The sequence below is a fragment of the Balearica regulorum genome, chromosome 20 (assembly GCF_011004875.1).
Source record: "Balearica regulorum gibbericeps isolate bBalReg1 chromosome 20, bBalReg1.pri, whole genome shotgun sequence".
In the NCBI taxonomy this organism is placed as follows: Eukaryota; Metazoa; Chordata; class Aves; order Gruiformes; family Gruidae; genus Balearica; species Balearica regulorum.
The window spans coordinates 3,135,934-3,156,212 of NC_046203.1; the positions used below are offsets into that span (position 1 = coordinate 3,135,934).

Below are 20,279 nucleotides of genomic sequence, written 5' to 3' on the forward strand. Positions count from 1 at the left end.
CTCTTTCAGAAAGTCAGTCATTAGTGAACAGCATGGTTTTTTATTCAGGCTGAGTGCAAAAAGTGTGCTCCTGGTGTCAACAAGAATTCACAGGGGGGGCCATCTACAGCAGCAACCGGAGGAGTTACAGCTTCGCTCATCTTCCCCAAGGATTCACCTCAAGCTCTGCAGTTACTGTTTCCCACTTCAGGTGCATGAGCACAACAATGCTAATTACTACATCTTTGTTCACCATCTTTCTCCCCCCTTTCCCAGCAAAAAGTCAAGCTCAGCTTACATTAACTGCAGTACTGACACGCGCGCAGACAGGTACAGACAGGTATCTCTGCTTGTACAACGCAGAGAGGAAGAGAGTTTACAGCAGAGAGGCAGGAGAGGACCAGTGACAAAGGCACAGCTGAACAGACCTCACCCTTACTACAAGTAAAACCTGATCATAGCAGAAAGGTAACAAAAACCAAGTTAGGAACTTGCTGGCCAGCGTGAGAAGGGCACTGATAGCACTGATCCTGGCTTTCTGTTTTCATTGCCGCCTCCCACTGAAGACCAGACGGTAGCCCAAAGAGCCTCCCTGCATGCAGACTCTCATTCTTCTCATTTTAATCTGTAATTACATCTACTAAGCAGGTACAAAATAGGAATACAGTTTAGCAGACTGACAGCTCAAGACTACATGAACTGAGGATTACATGCTTTTGGTATTAAGTATAAGCCCTTAGTGTCACAACAAATACTACAGGTCTGCTCAGAAGCAGCATCAACAGGTAAATCATGAATTTGTTAGAAGTTACACAAACAGTACAGCATCTGCTGGTAAACATCACCTCCCCCTGCTAATTACAGAGATCTTACTTCCTGGAGAAGCAAGGGTTTAGACCTGGATAAAATGCAGGAGTCAGTACTTTGGCTTTTTAAAATTATTTTTAAGAGTGACAGATAAAGGCAGACCAAACAATTTCTCAGTGCTTTAAAGAAGCATATATCTATACAGGCACACCACCAGAACCACAGAACAGCCTGTCAGTGACAGCACGTGCATTGTATCCATAACTATGGCATGTTTGTGCCATTGCTGTGGCAGGACAGAGATGGGAAATTCCACTTCAGTAACATCAGCTAACAACTGTTTCTCATGAATGGGGACTATTTTAGCAAGTACAAGCCTGATTTTCAGAAGCACCCAGTACAGTGTTCTCACTGCTGTATCAACTTGCATTACTTTTCCTTGTGTGAGCTAGAGAACCAATCCACATGACATCAATGGGATGACTTCATCACATAGAGCTACACTCCCAGAGAACAGAGTCAGGGCTCCTCCACTTCCCTTGCCCAGACACACTGGTTAAAAGGAACGCTTCTCTGCCCAAGTGTTGGGTCACCTCATCTTCATGACAAACGCTTTTATATACTATTTGAAACTGGGAGGTTATAGGTGGAAGGTGTCCATTCAGGACAGTGGGGATACATGCTTATTTAAGATCACAATGTGATTGTACTCATTTTGGGAGGTTTTCAATTTTAAATAATTTTGATTGTCCATATTCACAAACATTACATATAAGTCTTATAAACACACTTAGTATAACAAAAGAGGTTCTCCAGCAAACCCCCTTTAACACCGCCATAAGCTACAATACCCAGGGAGCTCAGTGTTGCAAACATTTGCTGTAGCAAAAAAAAAAAAAAAAGTGCCCACCCCAGCTCTCTCCTCCTGCTCTACCTAGCGATTTTCACCTAAGAGGCCCTGCAGCATATTTATGGGCAATGGGAAGACGATGGTGGAGTTCTTTTCCGCAGCAATGGTGGTCAAGGTCTGCAAGTAACGAAGCTGAAGAGCAGCTGGGGACTCTGTAATAACCATGGATGCCTCTTTCAGGGCCCTGGAAGCATTCATTTCACCCTCAGCTGCAATCACCTGGGGAAGCAAAATGAATGAAATAGAATTAAGGCACAGTAATACACCAGAAATGTGAAGGATGAGTTCAGCCTTAAGTCATCAACCAAAGACACCGCTGATCACTCGAGTGGGGTGGCCTGCCCTTCCCATGTTCTGTCACCAGCTCTGCCTTTTCCCTCGCTTGGATGTAGATCACTCCTGTCGGCCCCTGAGGCCCCATGTGCCCCTTCTCCTCCCACTCTGTCAGGACACCAGATCACAAAAACTGGTGCCATATCTTGAAATGCAATGGGTAAATTTGTTCTATTTTCAAAACTGTGTTTTGTGCTTCATTCAGCACTGCCTCTCAAAATCAGAGGGCACTCCCCAGATACACCTGAAAATACTTTTTATTAAAGCTGTGTGATTTTTGTCTTGACAAGGGCTTGACAGGTGAACAGCATGTTTCTTACTTGGAAAGTACCTGTTTATTCCCTCATTCTGTTTAATTATGAGCTCATTAGAGACAGATTTGTGGTACTACATTTCTTTACAAGCAGAGCCCTTCTTCATTGGGACAATATAAACGTTTTCTGAGTATTTCTAAAGCACGGCTGGATTAGAGGATGGGACTGTTTTAACAGGTAAGTTACTGGTGAGGCAATTTACATGCGTGGCAGCACAGGCAAGTGCGTATTTCCCTACAGAGTTCTATTGCAAGGGCATGATATTGTTTTAAACATCAGAATAAATAATAATAATTAAAAAATAATCACAAAATAATTAAGCTTCCCCCCAAAAATGTAGAAATTAATACTACTGTAGGCTTAAAGATCTTTTCCTAGGTGCACCACCGACTTCACATTCAATAATTGCTAGCCTCAAAGTCTAATGAAATTCAGTTCAGCAATTATTTCCCATGAAAATAAAAATAATTAGAACCTAAAGATAGGTTAAAGTTAATGAAACTCACAATTAAGTAGTGGATATGGAAATCTGTCATATTATGTGCATAAAAATCACTCACACTGTGAGATGAGCATCGTAAGTTTAGATGTCATTTTCATGGCATTAGATGAACTCTAGTAACTAATCTCCCTTTAGCCAAGACAAATTTTTAGTATTTAGAATGCAAGTTCCATTTTTCTATGGGCACGCAGCTCAATAGACCACTAATATCTACCAGAAGCCCTCATCTATCAGCTTAGTCTACCAAAAAAGACTGATAAGATGGTTTTTGGACATCCAGGGTTTTTTTTTGTGTGTTTGTGTTTTAAAGACAGACTCTAACAGTTACATCTATGGAGGCCCAAGTAAGTTTTCAAGACAGGATTAACAAACCACCAGAGTCGTCCTAGGAAAGGACAGCTGTAACTGCCCCTAAGGATTTTTACTCCGAACCTGAATATTTAGCATCACCTTCTCCCACCTCAGAAGGGAGTAAGATGTCCAGCGAAACTGGTTGCTGGTCAGTTAAGGGTGACAGTAAAACTAAGTATTACACCTGTTTTATTTCTCATGTGAGGTACCAAACAGAAAACAAAGGACTTGCCTAATATCAGGGCTAGTCAGGAAAAAGCTGGAAGTAAGTTTGGCTTCTACTTCACTGCAGGCTCCAGCTAATAGCCTCAAAATTGTTCTGTTTATGATTTCTTCTTGGGAGTGTGGTAAAAAACTGAGATTCTGCATTTTTGAAGGAAATCTCACCTGCACGATCCAAGATGAAATAGAGCAAGCACCCAGACGCAAATCCTGCCCTGCACTCCTATTTGCTACAACACAATCTGGCTGAGAATCTTCATCTTCTACACCACCACGTTAAATTATTCATGAAGAAAAAAAATTACCAAAAATCCAACCCCAGATGCTGACATTATTACCTTAGCTCTCGCCTCCCGGGCAGCTTCGGCTTCTGCAGCCATTGCTCTCTGCATCTGGACAGGTAATTTCACATCCTTGATCTCCACACGTTCCACCTTAATGCCCCAATCATCTGTTGCCTCATCAAGTGTGGCCTAGACAAGGCAGGACAATTAAGTTAAGCCATCTACCTGGCTACAAACAAATGTCCAAATTTGAAGAATGACCAATAAACCAAGTGAATTATCTTATGATTCTTGGACTTTAAGGGCTTTTGTATTTATATTATGATTTGATAATTATAAAAGTATAGCTGTTGTAAACTAATAAAAAGACTCCAAATCACAACTTGGCTTATTACTTAGAAGGTAAAATACATCCTGACCTGTAAGTTATCTGTGGATTGCTTAGGTAAAGGTGCTCATACCTGCATGCTGTGTGCAATTTCTTCACGATCGGAGAGAATCTGAGAAAGGTTTTTGGTCCCTAGAACATTCCTCAAAGTAGTCTGTGCTAAAAGACGGGTGGCCGAGTCAGCATTTGTGATATTTGCTACAGCCAGGGTGGCATTCTGAACTCTGTAGTAAACCACTCCGTCTACATTAACCGTCACAGAATCCTTAGTCAAGATCTAAAAAGCAATGGGGAAAGCATATAACAATTAAGCATAAATTTATTTAATATAATGATAATTACATATTTGTTTTACTCAAGGGTAAGAGGGTACACCAGAAAGAAGCATTAATTATATTTTAAAGTTAAGTTAAAAAGAGATGGGAATATGCTGCACAACAATGAGAAGAGGTGTCCTAATTCCATGTTAGACTATTACATTATTTGACAAGAGAGCAGGACACGCGAGTTGCTTAACCTTCAAGACTTACCTGTTCTGTCCTTCCCCAAACTACCTACTTTAGCAGTCTTTTCATAATAGTATTAAGATAAACAAAGAATGAGTAGCATGCACAGAAATCATGTTGTACAAATAAAAATGTATTTCTGTATTTCTGCTTTAACCTACTGAAAACAAACAAACCTAAACCCATAAGCATAATTTCATCAAGCCAAAAGAAAAACTGTAGAACTGATGGCTTCACTAATGGCATAGCAGCAGCTGCAAGCACATTTTGCCTGCCAGTGATTAGGTTTCTACCAATTACCCTTTAGAGTGTACCATGACAGTTGCTATTTGTCTAAATCTACAACTAATGATGAGCAATAAACCTACTAGCAAATATGACAGGAAACAGATGCACCGGACAGGTTGCATGAAGCATCTTTGTCTTGCAAAATACACCAGATACATGAGGAATACAGTTATAATCATCAATTGCTCACTAACTTATTTTTAGAGGGCCAGTTGTTTCTTATTCTTTTGCTATCCATTGAGTTAACATCACCAAATTCAGCTAGTTTAACGCTGTTGAGAGATTCTACTAAAAATTAATATGTCCAAGGAAAAACAAACTAGAAATAAAAGTAATTTTTTTGTTCTTTAGGACCGTCAAACTGAAAAACATCATATGACATTAGGTGCCGCGCACCTTGATAACATTCCTGTGCATAGCAGGACACAGAAGCAACACGTACACAGAATCTGCATAAGAGAGCAGACCATTATCCTGAGTTCCTATTCATAGCATTTGATGTATATAACAATTTCATCCTGTTATTTTAGCTAGTTTAAACATCTAGATAAATTGACATAGGAAAGATCACCACTGTTTCCGGAAATCTTCCAGATTTCACAGAAACAATTAGAGAATGTTGCATGAAGTCCAGCAGCCTTCATTCCAAACCCCTCCCATTCTAGCTCTTAGGCAGTATTAAGTTATCTTATTTGGTCCTTAGAGGACAGCATAATTTGTTTTCTTTCAGCCATCTTCTCTTACTGAATGCTGTTACTAAAGGACGTATGTATTCTTCACGATACATCGAAGCTGCACAAGAAATCTACATGCTACCCAATACTGAGAAGGGGAAAGAAAAAAAAAAGTGCAAAAAATTCTGCAAACACTTTAGCAGACAAAAAGGGAGTGCAAACTCACCTCTTGGGGAGGAATATCAAAAGAGATGGTCCTCATATCAACTTTGATGAAGCTGTCTGTGCAGGGCAGGACGAAAAACAAACCTGTACAAAAAAAAAATCCATTCAACAAGATGTGAAAATGGGCCATTAAAATAGATGAAACCTGCTACTGAAATAAGCTTAAATCCAACCACTGTAGCTGTATAGCTCTCTTTGTAACGAGCTCAGCAGCATGTTAGTTACTGACTTTCAAACCAAGATAAGATTTTCAAAAAAGTATGCTGAGAAACTTGAATTTATTCAGGTCTGACTTATTTAGAGATCTTTATTATTTGGGAAAATCCCCAGAGCTGTTAACAGCTACTTTTGAAAATTTGTCTCACGTAATTACTTGTGGGGCCTAATTATGGCAAGCAGAACCTATCGACCTCCTTCTGTTCTGGTGGATCGCTGTAATTCTTTGACTTTACAGCAATGCGGAAGGATTGCAAAATCTGGATGAAAATGAAGGAAGAAGCTATTGCCCCTTTTTGTCACTTTGAGCAGCAGGAGTAACAGCTGAAAATAACATTTTTTCAGATCTCATCAGAATTTCTAATATGCACAGGAAACGTTTCAAAACTATCAGATAATTTAATTGCTTCTATTTCTTTTGAAGAGCCTCAAGGCTTTCAGACTATCTGAGTTTTAACTGACATACTAAACTTCTGTTTTAAAATGGCACATTTGCTGCCATTATTCCTCCCTTTACATTCTGTGCTTTTGATTCTACCTGAAGACCACGCATTACCTAAGGAGATCTGGGGAAGGCTCACAGATAATTAGTTTTCTATCTTCTCCATATAAAGTAACATATCCTCTTACTGGAAGTTACAAAATTCTTGAGAAATCCATTTGCCAGTATAATGCGGTCTCTAGACAGCTATTATTTTGCTGATGACTTAATTAGAACAAATATTAAGAATGCTATGCAGGACATACCTGGTCCCTTTGCTCCCCCTTTTAAGATGCGTCCAAGTCTGAATATGATGGCTCGCTCGTATTCCTTTATAATCTGCAAGAGATAGTTGGATGTCATGCAAGGGTTTCCAGAGGCCATACGATGGATTCCAAACTATGTACACACTAGTCTAAAACAGTCTTGAGTCTCAAATGTGACATACATTTCTCTACTGGCTGCTTTTGAGAATTTTAGCCTAAACTTTATCATCAAAAAGCAAACAGCAAAAGGAACAATCAAGACAATATCCCACAAGAAATATTCTTCAGACTGTGGCACCATCTATCAACAGCAGAAGCAACAGCACGTCATCTGGGCACGACCAAGTCCTAGAAGCAGCCATCAGGAATATCCCGGCAACAAGAAAACAAAGTGCAGAAATTTTTCCAGCTCTAATTCTGATGCAGTATATTAACCAAAACAACACAAGAACTATTTCCTCTGGTCTGGAAACTGAAAACATCAAGCTCAAAGCAAGAACAGATGACACATTCTCTAAGAATCTGTCACATACGGTCACATATATGTACATGCTTATATATTTATATTTACACATATACAGGGAGAGATCTCCTTAAGAAAAATTAAAAATTAAAATATCAGTCCTCCAAGAGAAATTATGCATTCCTGCAATTATTCTGATCTTCCAAACTAGCTTATATACTAATGACAACTGGGTGGACATAGCAAAGATGTCAATGCAGGAATCATTTTGACTAAATACTTTTTTTGTTTGAAGATTAATGCACTGAAATTTTGGGGTCTCCTATAGGTCAAGAAAGAATAGTTAGATTAATTTGTGTTTAAAACAAATAAATAGAATAGAGAACAATAACAACCACTAGGAAGCATCTGCATTGTTTAAGTTTTAATCCAATTTGGCAGTGAACAATTTTACCTTTATGCACATCCAGATTGATATAGGAAAGGTAATAATAGTGAAAAAAAGCGAAGTGATGACCAGGATCCATCCGCACAAACCAAGGCCACTATCAGACTCATCTGCAAGAGAAGAGCAGAAGTTTTCAAATTTTTAAAGCCAAGAGTGCCTGTTAAAGAAAGTGCCTACAATGGGATATTCATGTTGAAAATTCCTTGAAATAAGCCACTGCTAACACTACTCCTCTGGCCAAACTCATTAGGTTTAGATCAGAAGTCAAATTAAAAGCCAAATTCTGCTTTTATTTTCACTAGTCACATTGATTTTAACAACTACAGATAGATGAGTAAGCATTTTATTGTGCCCACACTTGAACTCAGCATTAGCAGCGTATCCCTTGGATAAAGAGGAAGTGAGATCAGTTATTAGATGCAGCTAACCCTGAAAGTGAGTAGTAGCAGATAATAGTATATACTTTGCAAATTTACATCCACAATATTTGACTAAAGTCATATAAGTCAGCAAAATAACTGGGAACCAACACTGAAGTTTCCAGTTCTCTCTTTCACTGATTGTGGGTCACAGAGCTACTCCTAGCCTTTCTAATAAGATGGAATATGGAGGTGGTGGAGAATAGTAAGTTTTTGTCTCACGCAGTATCTTGAACTTTATGAAGTTACTCAAAGCTTCTGAAGCCAGTTGACTGTCTTACCTATCATTTGTATCCCTGTCACACGCCAGTATGACAGCCCTCAAGGACATGGCATATCATGCATGGTATTAAAATTCCTCTATGGAAGTTACCTAAAGATATTCCCCCACAGGTTTATTATCATGTAGTGGAAATATCAGATGAAAGGAGTAATTTCCAGGCCTTCTGTGAAAGTCAAGGAAATGCATTATCTATACATATCGGTATGAAGCAGCTCTCAGCATTAAGCAACGTCTGTAGACTCATTAGCGAAGGGAACATTAGCTTTCATTTAGCAACACGGTACTAGTCAGCCTACAACCATAAAAAGTATTGACAATCTATACTGATAGGGAGGAAAAGTCTTCCTCTCTCTTTCAGTTAATAACTTTTATAAACCTAAAGGAGCTGAGGATCCTGCTACAGTTTAACATCAATTCTTCACTGCCAACCACCTAACTGCTCTTACCAGAACTACAGCATGGAAAAAAATATTATCCATTTGCTTCTCTGTTGAACATGAAGATAGAAGTCACAACTCAAATAATGTAAAATTACAAGACTAAGCGCACACTTTATTTAGCAACAATGACTGTCATGTGGTATATTTCACAATACAAAAAGCAAGAGAAATGCTGTCTTGTGAAAAACTATATGAAATACAAGAAACATGCTTGGCATCTGTGGAATGAGCTTATTGTTATTTTTTAACGTCTCGTTCATGGGACTTGGATAACTTCATCAACTTCAAATTCTTGCCAGATTTCTCAGTCAGGCTTATCAGGCTTTCAACAGCACTGAAACGAGACTGACAAAGGTTGTGCAGGTACCACGCAGCCTCAGGCACACCTCGCAGATGAGGCATATCCCTGCCTACCCAACATGCTGGGGGGAAAAAAAAAAAAAAAAGAAAAAAGATTTTACACCACACTAAGTGCTGGCTACAGCAGACCGCCTCCCAGCCCTCTTCCACTCATCACATATGTGCACCTTTTAACGGACAAAACACATCTTTGTTTTTGGCAGGCAACGTTAAAGAACAGCTCAAAGAGATATTCTTTTCGCTAAGTCGCCACAAAACAACTAGAGAACTACTGAAAACAGACTTTCAGCATATCTCACGATCCACAGGCAAAGCAACAATTAAAAATTTGTCTTTTATTTCTTAGCTGCATCTGTAGCATTCAAGATTAGCTAAAGAGAACTACAGTAAGAAACAAGGAAAAATGGTTTTGCAGTGAGAGTTCTGCCTGGGAACTCTAGAGAACCGGGTTTTGCTTCTCCCTAAGCCAGACTCCTCATGTGACAGTTCTGATACCATTATATAATCAAACCCAAAAAGGAGAAATGCAATTTAGTCCTCCCAAAGAAACAAAACAACCCCCAAACAACAAAACCAAAACCTTGCTCATATAACAGAGGCATGATCATTAACAATAATTGCTGGGAATATATATTTAAATATTTATATACTGTAATGTATGCAGCTGCTGAAAACGTAATAAGAAAAACAACGTAATGGCTTCAAAAAACAGACACCACCAAAAACTCAGATGATGTTAAAAACATAAAAAGACCTAGAAAGTATAATCATGAAAGAAAAAGACAAATTGATGATTGTATTACAGCTGTTACTATTATTCATAGAACTGTTATTAATTACAGGAATAATTTATATTAAGAAATAACATTCTTTAATGATGAAAACATCGACTCCATTTCACCTATTCTATGTTGGCCGTGAAAAGATGCTCAAAGCCCCACTTATGCCAGAAAAAGCCCAGTTCCACCATCTCTAACCATCCCACTGGCATTTTCTTGTAAGGTAAAAACCAGACAAGCCCACAACTTGAACGTATAGCAGGCTGTTGGTCTGCAAATCAAGACAGCCAATCAAAAATGCAAAAATTCTTGAGCAACTGTGCAACTTGAAGGCTTCTGCACTGTAGCATAATTGCTTCTTCAGCACCCCTGCTTAACTTTTCATGCAAGATTTAATATTATTAAATACACATATTAAATACATATATATATATATATATAAAGAAAAAAACCCATTCTTTTGCCTAGTTATTTCCTTCCTTGTAGGAAGACAATGTTTGTTTCATTACAGGATAGACCTCCACCCATCTTCTTCTGCCATCAACTCAGTCATCCTCTATGGCACTGACTGCCATACGCACATGCAGCGATGTCAGATACATCATGACTTTGGATCATTTCTCATTAACAGACAAAGAGAATCCCTTCAGGTCTGGAGATCCAGCATTCACATAAGTTTCTAATTAGACTAAAAAGAATGGGGGAAACATACCACAGAAGTAATTTAATTAAAAGTCAAACTACTTACAAATTACAGGTGCTGCAGATTCATCCAATGCTATCATTAACATTTCAAGTCCATGTTCCAGAAATGGTACATTCTTTTAGATACGTATAAAGCTTTTTTTCTTTTCCCTTAAGAGGTTTTCAAACTTCAAGTTTATTTCAAATAGAGTTTAGGGAATTGCAAAACATTGTATCATTCAAAGGGATTAAACACAGAGATACCAGGTATGGGCTAGGCCTCTGATTAAAGGCAAAAATTCGTTTGCAAAAAAAGCAATTTATAACTATCTTTTCTCTTGGAAACAGTGTTGAGCTTAGCATTTTCTGAGCAGATAGATATATGCAACTAGCTGTTGGAATAGTATGTTGGAATTTTTTCACTTGCAGTAACTGTAGCTACTCAATTTCGATTCTTCTCTTGCTTGATTTTGTAACGTGCCAAACACTCTGTTGTATACCCCTACACCTTCAGTTCAAACACTTGTAATATTCTTGCTCTTTTATTATCAAGATACTAAAAACTCACACCTATAATTTAATCAGAATAATCTTATTTGTAGACCATCTGCGATAGATTACATACCTCTCTAAGAAATAAGCCACAAGGAGAAAAAAATATTTTAAAAAAATTTAATTGTATCAGCCTTCGACTCCTTTAAGGCTGACTGGAACAGTTACCGTTACTTTAGCAAGAATTTATCACTTGGATAGTCAAATAGTATTAACAATTTATAATAAACACTTAGTGTGGGAGGCTGAGATGAAAGGGGAAGTCCTCTTACCGCTTGAGGTGTGGCATGCACTCGCGATTTATTTTCTTCTGCAAAGACTATACAATCTGAACAAATACATCACCGTGAAATTGCAAAAATGTGCAAGGCCCCTAGGTACCATGAGAGGAAGGGACCTTCCCCCACAACTGTGCAAATAACCCACCAGATTTAAAATAAAATGTGTATGAGAGAACAACTGGACTGAATACAAGGCAAGAATATCAGAGGGAGATCTCCACTTCCATGCTGCTCGGTCAAACGCAGGATAGTTTGAGAATGACTGAAGGGTGTTATTCTATGACATTCAACTGTTTGCTAATTAGCAAACAATCAGAAGTAATACGGGATACTACTTTCAATGAGAACCAAATGTTTTTTCAGATGGCTTCTCAAAGCATTTTGCATGGGAAACAGCCAAAATGATTACGTCTAATAGCAAAAATTACGTCTAATGTCATTTACCGTGTAGATACTTTATTATGACAAAAATAATCAGTAGTCAGCTTTAGCCTCCAAAACAACACATCACACAGTAACTGCAGAAGAAACAACCTCAGTAGCACGTAAAGAACGGCTTGCCGAGTCCCAGACAAGGTTAGCATCGTAGTGGCCACTGTTAGGTATTAATAGCTAACATACTTACAGAATGAAATGTAGATCCTCTCCAAGGATACAAGAACTAGCATGTGCCATTAGGCATGGGGCCCAAACACATCTACGGTTATTTATACAACAACTCGGGTTACCTAGCCAAAGCCTTCATATATAAAGCGATCTTACATTTCCTTCTCCAGTTGCTAATGACAAAAACATAAATCATGACTTTTCCAAACAACACAGGTAACAGGAAAACACAGCAGCTTCCAGTGACAGAAACTGTGAGTTGTGCTATTTTAGTGTATCATCTCCCAAACTTCCTGACCCGGGTTGCGCTCACACCTACTAACCGAAAGGCCAAACCCCACTAGATAACCATACCAAGAAGTAAAACTTCACTACAGTTTCATTGCCCCACCTGAGGGAATATAACTGACTTTTACCACTTCCTCCAGTCACACGTGTTAACATTTTGCTCAAGTGAAAAGCACTAGTGGTGTAAACAACCAGTGCCCAAACTCTTTTTGTTCTCATTTACCGGTGTAGTGCCTCGGGGATTACTTCTGTTGACGCTGCTCTTAATTATTTGTTTAGCTTTCCCCTTCGCGATCGCAGTTACCGTACAGGAAAACAAACCACACACAAAAAACCCCCAAGTTACGCAATTGGGGCCAACTCTCAGCGATGCTCTTCTACCTCTCCGGGCGCTATTTCTAAAGAGACGTGAAGCGGCGAACTGCGGCGATGCTGGGCACCACCACCCGCCGGGCTCCCGTCAGCCGGGCAAGCCGCGGAGGGGCCGGCGCTGCGGGGCGGGGGAAAAGGGCGCTGCGGGGCAGGCGGCGGCCTCTCCGGCAAGGCCCGCGGAGCTGCGCGGTGCTGAGGAAAGCGGGAGGCTGCCCGGGAGGCGAAGAGGAACCGCTCCTCGTTCTTTTCGCGGGCTTAACTATGGTGAAGGATCTGCAAACTTTCCTCAGCGACTAAATAAAATAACAAAACTGAAACAGAAAACCGGAAAGCGAAAGAAAGGCGGCTCGGGCTCGAAGCCCGCGGGGAACGACTGGCTCAGGGGCCGTGCCCTCACTGCCCCTTGGGGGCAGCACCCCCCTACCATAGTTACCTTCCGCCCGCCGGGCCTTAGGCACGATCCCCGCTTCGTGGTCTGCCATGGCTGCCGCTGCTGCTGCCGCCGCTCGCCCCCTCTCTTCTCCACAGCCGCCCCTTCGCCGCCGCTGCCGAGCGCTAGCTGCCCCGCGCTCCCGCCCCGCCCCACCCTGCCCCGCGAGGCGAGGGTGGGGCCGCGGCCATTGCCCCCGCCCCCGTCTCCCCCCGCCGCCTGCGGAGCTGAGGCGGCCTGAGGGGATGTGGGGTCAGCCGCTCGCAGCCACAGAGCTCGGTGGCAGGGGACGGCAGCAGCTGGGCAGCGGGAAGGGGCATCAGTGAAGGGAGAAGCGTTGGGCCGTCGGAGCGGTGCCTGGAGCGGGGCGGGAGGAGGGGAGCGGAGCAGGAGCGGGAGGAAGGAGGGGAAGGCGAGGGAACGAGAGCGGAGCGGGCCGGGCGGCTCGGACGCCTGAGGTAAGCCGGGCCCTGTCAGCCCCTCGTGTGGGGAGCGGCCTGGAAAGTTCGAGCTGCGCCCCGGCCTCGTGCCTAGATTAAGGTACAAGTGAAAGTTTTAATGGGTGAGGTATGGTCTGACATAAAAACATGAATACAGAGCAGCTTTCAAACTCATAAGGTTTCCCTTTTAGCCACTCCGTTTGAGGAGTAATATGCTAATGCACACCGTATGTCTTTCTGTGATAGTGCTGAAGCATTTGTCCAAAATGGGAAGGGAATTAAAGCAATCCTGAAGAAAAACCTGCCTATAAAAATTTTCCCTTAAGTTTAAGGTATCACTGCTTTTCTTCCTTGCCTATTGCAGGACACCGATGGAGACTTTGGAGCTTGCATCCCTTTTTGTAGACACCAAAGTTGTGATCTTGGCTGCTTTTCTGCAAGGTTCATTGCACAGAAACAAGGTGTGTGTAGAAACACGTAATTACACATACAGTCATTACATACCAGCTGCCATAAAGAACATCACATTTGAAAGAAGTTCAAAGGTTGAGTTCTATAGTAGGCTGCATTAGGAGAACTATAAATGATTCATGGCTATTCTTTAACCTTTATTCATTTATGGGATGTTGGTAATTCATGGACAAGGGCCATGTGCGATCTCATATTTACCATATTGCATTGCTGTACTGATAGTGTGTAATTGCTAGCTTCTTTGTAAAACGCATTGCAACCTACGAATGAAAAATGGTATTAGACTATTAGAATACATAGAGATTTATTTTAAGTGTTGGTACTATTCTGTGGTTAGATGACTCCTTGGAAGTAGCCTGGATTTCGTTTTCCATTATGTACCAGTGGAGCAAAGTTTTTGGTTAGGCAGCATGATTGAGCGAGAAGTCTGAATGCTGCAATGTAGTCTTGTTTCTTGAAGTTTCCAAGTGATATGAACAGCATCAGTGAAAGACCAACACTTTTCCCCAGTGAGAGTAGGAGACCCAATGACCAGTCCTTCTGTTGCTGGCGTGACTCCTACTACCACACTTTTGCTAGTTGATTTCAGACAGATCTGGATTAGCAGTATATGAAACTAAAGACTAAATCTGTCTCAAGATCCTTGAGTGCTTATGACCTTTGAAAATTCCCTTCTGTCCTTTATGCTTGTGGGCAGTTGCTATTAATGCGTTTATGAGTGCTGACACGTGCTGTTTTGATATTAGTAATTCCTCAATATTTTTGTTTTGTTCTATTGTCTAAAATTTGGTGTGAGTTTACCTATACTCTTGCAAAAGCAATCTAAGCAACTTTGTAGGCTATGTCTTTATCCACTGAGTAGATTCAGTGGATGAACCACTATGGATGAAAGTGGTTCCGCCAGCAGCAGTTTTACTGCTAAAACGTCTAACCCTGAGCAGTGCAATTGCAAGCAAATGTTTAAGGTGATTTTACTGAGATGCTTCTCTGAAATTCATTGTGTCTCTTTCCATTTCCCTACCGTGCAAACCATCCATAAGAAGGATGGAAGAAAATGCTAAAATGTCCGAAACTGCTGTGTATATTTAACATGGAGGCCTGTTCTTTGAAATACATAAAAGGAAGAAAGAACCTTTGAGCTGTCCGAGTGAGAACTCGTAAAGAATCATTCTTATGTAGGCTCAAGTTGTCATCTCCATACAACTCTAAAATACCACAAGGCAGCTTGCAATATAATATGATATTTGACCATGAGAAGTAAATATCACGATGTTATAATTAAACTGGAATTAATGGGATTCCATGAGCTTGTGTTTCATTGTGTGAAAACAGTTCGGTCCCCATCCAAAGCGACCAGATCCAAAGACAACAATATCACCCAGTTCTTTGCCTTGTTATTCAGATATTTAATTATTCGGTGCTTTGTGGGATATAGTCTTTTCATTGTTAGCATCTAAGGAAACATTCACAATATTTTTTTTATATAAACAATTAAAAAGTCATCAGCTCAAAAAGTTTGATGACTATCAATCTGGACTTTTTGGATCCTGTTCCTCATATTGTAGAGGTCCTTCCTGTGTCACATAAAAGTGTAGTTAAAATTTGTCATTAAAAAATTCTCATAAAATAGTATGTAAGATGGCACGTGTGGTAACAGCAGGGCTGAGCCACATTTTCTTGTCTTCTTTTTTAAAACAATAGCAGTGCATTCAGAATAAGCATCTAAGAAGTAGGAGAAAGAGTCTCTTACCCAGTTACCATAGACATAACAAACATATGTATGCATTTCCTTCCATTAATGGAAGAGGTTGAGGATGGAAATGATTATATATGAAAGCAACATGACATTTAACTGTCCATGAGAGCACCTTGTAGGGATAACGACATATGAAGTAATCAGATGCATAATCTTGTTCAAGCAGGGGATGCCGTGATGCAGACAGGTGGCTGGTCAGAGCACACATTGTGCAATTTTGATCAGAACACATTTACAGTAAAATGGAGCATAACACAGTAGAATGTATAGTATTGAAGCTTGTAATTTTATAAGGAAGTTGAGAGTGTCTGCAGTTCTACCTGTCTTTTTTTGCTGACCTTAGGGTCTTCTGGCAAGTAGACTGCTTAGAGTCTCTCAACATGGTTACGAAGGAAGGAAGGATGTGCTTGAAATGCGAGGAACAGGTTCTGTGAAAGCAGAGTAGATAAGCTACGATGAACCCTCGTCACCCATAGCAAATTTGGCACTAGAAAAATCTAAGCTGTTGCAAATAATAAGTACTTTTAAAATTAATATGAATTGAGCATTAAAAAATGTACTGCATTGGTTTACCTTATTTCAGCAAAGAGGAGGAAGCACCTATTCATTTTCCCTGGCATTAAAGTAAAAAATACGCAATTCAGACCTTTGTCCTTCATCAAACTGGCAACCTTACTTTATCCAAAGCTGTAATATCTCAGCAACACGTTGTGTACTTATGTACACATTTATGTTGGCATTTTTCTCCAAGAAGAGAAAGCCTTCTATCTTATTTTAGATGGGCCCTCATTCCATTTATTTTACTGTCTTTGGGTGTTTGTCAGTGAAATTGGAAAAACCCCGGGGCGATGGTGGGCAGCGATGCTTCTGTGGGTTATTGCTGCCATCTACTGTTGTCTGGTGTGTGCTTCGCACAGGTAAATCTAGGAAGTTAACCTTCCTGCTAAGTCCCCTCTCATTTCAACTGTGTGAACTGAGTGATGTTATCATGTCATTTAATACAATTTTAGTTTTTCCTTAAATAAGTTAAGAAAAGCATCAGGATAAATAAGCAAGAGCTGTAGTAACTCAGAAGTCCTTTACCACACACCAGTGAGATGCCTCAAGGGATCTGAGAGTTAAATTAGATGCATTCCGCAGACTGTGAAGGCTCCTGAAATACTAAAAGCCTAAGTAAGAAAAGATAAAAATGATAAATGTAACCTTTACTAAATAATAATATCTGAATGTCTTCTCATTCCAATTTTGAGTTCAATAAATAAAGGAATTAAAGAATTTGATTTTTGTCTGGCTAGAAGACAACAGTAGACTTGGAAATTGATTGGTTAATCTCTAGGCCTTCATTGGATTTTGCCTTTATCATTTACATAAGTCAGTTTGATTTGAAATATGAAAGTTCCCACCAACAATAACTCCTCAGTATTAATCTGTAGTAAAGCCTGCATTTATTTAATCTTTCCTTCAATTCTAATGTGTCTAGTAGACAGCTAATTAGAAAGAGCATTTGTGTGAGGTGTATGAACCTTGGAAACACCTGCTCTGTTTCTTGTGTGGGCACTAGCTGCAGCTTTCTGCTATATCTCAAAAGGGGAATAGTCTATTTAGTCTAATCAGTATATTTATTTAGCCTATGTTGTTTATCACTATGTGATTTTTGAGAGCAGTATACAAAGCTACCATTAGATGTCAGCATGATATTAACCACAAGTACTACCAGTAACAGTCATCTTTGAAGCGTGTATTAAGTACATTGATTTGTGTCACCTCAGTCTTTGTTTTAAAACCCATTCTTATAGTAAAGTAAGTTGTAGTCCATAATGATTATGGAATAATATCAAAGGCTATTCCTGAAACTGTCTTTGATGCTTACCTTAAAAAGTTGCTGGACATGGAGTGTTTAGCTTCTGAATCCTGTTTGGAGCTGCTCATGCTATACTAAATTTTATGTGAAATTTCAGTTACACACGCGCTCTTCTAAGCTCATAAAGTGTTATGTGTTGTTAGCTTCCCACAGGGACTATACATGACACTTTGGTAACGAGGTGTGTTACTGTGCTTTATTTTATTGCACTTTTCCTAGTTTACAATAAATTTTAAGGGACTCTTACAAAAACATTGTTTTCCATTGCTGTTTACCATTCAGAGTTTTTAAGGGTGAACTTAACATTAAGTATGTTAGGACATCTACTATATTCTTACTATATGTATATTTAAATATTTTGTTGAATTTTGCATTGGAGCTAGGTCCCTGGAGAACTGTTTTACTTAACATTATACATGTGCAGTAGGTCTGTCTACATAAATTTTAGTTTTATTCTGAAGAACACTGCTTTGAATCAGTTTCTCCTAAAATGTCTAAAAGTAATCAAAACCAGAATGCGAGTTCAACAAACATTTCCCACGTTATAAAAGTCTGCATTTCATTTAGTTGCCTATTTTTATATCATTGGTTTATTTGTTTTCAGTGGAAGTAGAATATGTATATGGTGGAATCAATAATCCCAAAATAGAAATGTTTTAAAATTGGATTTCTTTAAACAGAATAATTTCTCCCACGTTAAAAGATACATTGTTTAAAATATCTTTGAGTCTGGGAGGTTTGTTATTTTTGTGTTGTTTACACATACAGAATACATATAAAAGACCAGTCAGAGCAAAGCTTGTCCTGAGGGAAGACTGAGGTCTTGCAGTTGGTGTATGTGTATTGTAACAGGAAAGAATAGGGCTCTACAGCAGACTGTCTCCAGTTGGTTGCTGCTGCTGGGGACATTGGAGCTTTGAATCAAAGTACTATGTAAGATAATATGCATGCTATTTTATTTTTTTTCAGACCTAACGTGCTTTCGTTATTAAAAATATAAAGAAAATCTGGTCAAATTTCCAGCAAATTATTTTATTTCCAATGTATCTACAAGCATTATATATATATTTTAGAAATCTAGCAAATTCTGTAAAACTAACTCCTTTAAATTCTCCCATACATCCTGTTGAGCGATATTTAGGTCCACAAATACAAATCAAAGTCAAATTAAACTGTCTTTGCTGATGCTGTTTGTTATTTTTTATGGTTCAGAGAGGCAGAGGACAGAGTTTTCATTACTTGTTAGCAATCTAAGGCCTCCTGTCATGGCCCTGGATCCAGGTTAGGGCGATCTGTTGCTTCTCACACCACACTCCTCTCATCCTTTGGCTGGATGCTGTGGGGAGATGGATGTAGGAACCAGCTTTGCTGGCTTTGCGTTGAACTTCCTCTTCAGAAGGAACTGTCAGAAAAAAAAGAAAAAAAACAGAAAGAAAAAAAAGGGATGTAACAGTTGCAAATTTCCCAGTGCTCTCAGATAAGTTTCTTGTGAAACCTTTTTCCTATTCCCTCTGCCACTTCATATGCTAGTCATGTGTGCAAAGGTTTTACTTGTCATTTCTGGTCTTACCCAGAATTCATCTGGTTAGCCAGTGCTCTTTTTGATTTTTCAATATAATGATTTCTTTGCTTCTGTAGGTTTGGCAAAAGAGAAAATTTGTGTTTAACAAAATAGAAAAAGCCTTAGGTAATAAAAAAAAAAAAATAGACCTACTAGAACAAGTCAAAGTCATCAAGGTGCCTTAAAGCAGCAATGGAATGTCACTTTACTAGTCAAGAAACCCAGTCTCAGAAGAAATCCTCCTCTAGTATGTCACTGAAATTACAAGTTTGTTTGGCACTTAGATAGCCTGGAGGTTTTAGCACTTGTAACCACTGCATCCCTAGAATTTAGGAGCAGAACTGCATTCCAAGACACTGGCATGCTTGAAAGAGTTAGTTGCAGAATAAGAGATTATATTACTGAAAAAACCCCCTACATTAAAGTTCTGCACATTTCACTCTATTAGTGTATTTAATAGTTCTGTAATGTAAAATAGAGTAACCGTGTAAGACACTGAAAGTGTTTCAGGACAAACAGCATAATCTGAATCTGATGACAAAAAGTAACAAAGCCTCTGAGGACATTTTCTGTTGCAAATACATTTCTGGCAGTAGTGATTCAACTATATTGGATTCATAAAAGAACTAAAGGAAACTTTAAGAAAATAAAGACAAACATTTGTATTACTTGACTTGTTACTCACAACAAAATTGAGTCTGAGCCAGGGTGTCAGTGGCAGTAGAGTCTGGCGAGTGGTGTTAGTCACATTAATAGACTGCAGAACGGTGCACGCAGTGGTATTTGTTTTCCATGCTCACACTTACACAAAGGGAAAGTGCCAGGTCAACTGTGGAGAACATAAACGTTATCATGGACTCTGCTATTTCTAAGCCTGTCACCTATTCCATAATATTTGTGTGCTTTTGTAGAAGGAAACACCTGTGGCAACAGCATGCAAAAGGGAGTTTTTGAAAGGTTAGGTAATCCTTGGGTTTAAAGTACAGATCAATTTTATACCTTTTGTAAACACAGCATCATTCTTTGTTTAAAAATGTTA

At 39.5% G+C, this 20,279-nt stretch overlaps 2 protein-coding genes across 2 annotated transcripts in view; one reads left to right on the top strand and one right to left on the bottom strand.

The window, feature by feature from the left end:
- Positions 1-26: 26 nt before the first annotated feature.
- On the bottom strand, positions 27-13,314 carry STOM (stomatin). The gene is made up of 7 exons (XM_075772569.1): positions 13,155-13,314; positions 7,664-7,767; positions 6,747-6,819; positions 5,785-5,867; positions 4,164-4,367; positions 3,757-3,891; positions 27-1,915 (listed from the first exon to the last, which is right to left on the bottom strand). The coding sequence occupies exons 1-7, from the start codon at positions 13,201-13,203 to the stop codon at positions 1,721-1,723; spliced, it is 843 nt and encodes a 280-aa protein (XP_075628684.1). The 5' UTR covers positions 13,204-13,314; the 3' UTR covers positions 27-1,720.
- Positions 13,315-13,954: 640 nt separating this feature from the next.
- DAB2IP (DAB2 interacting protein) overlaps positions 13,955-20,279 on the top strand; it is a 239,885-nt gene continuing 233,560 nt past the window's right edge. Inside the window, exon 1 of the mRNA XM_075772549.1 lies at positions 13,955-14,052. The gene's annotated coding sequence lies outside the window, so the exon portion shown is untranslated. The remainder of the gene's footprint in view (positions 14,053-20,279) is intronic.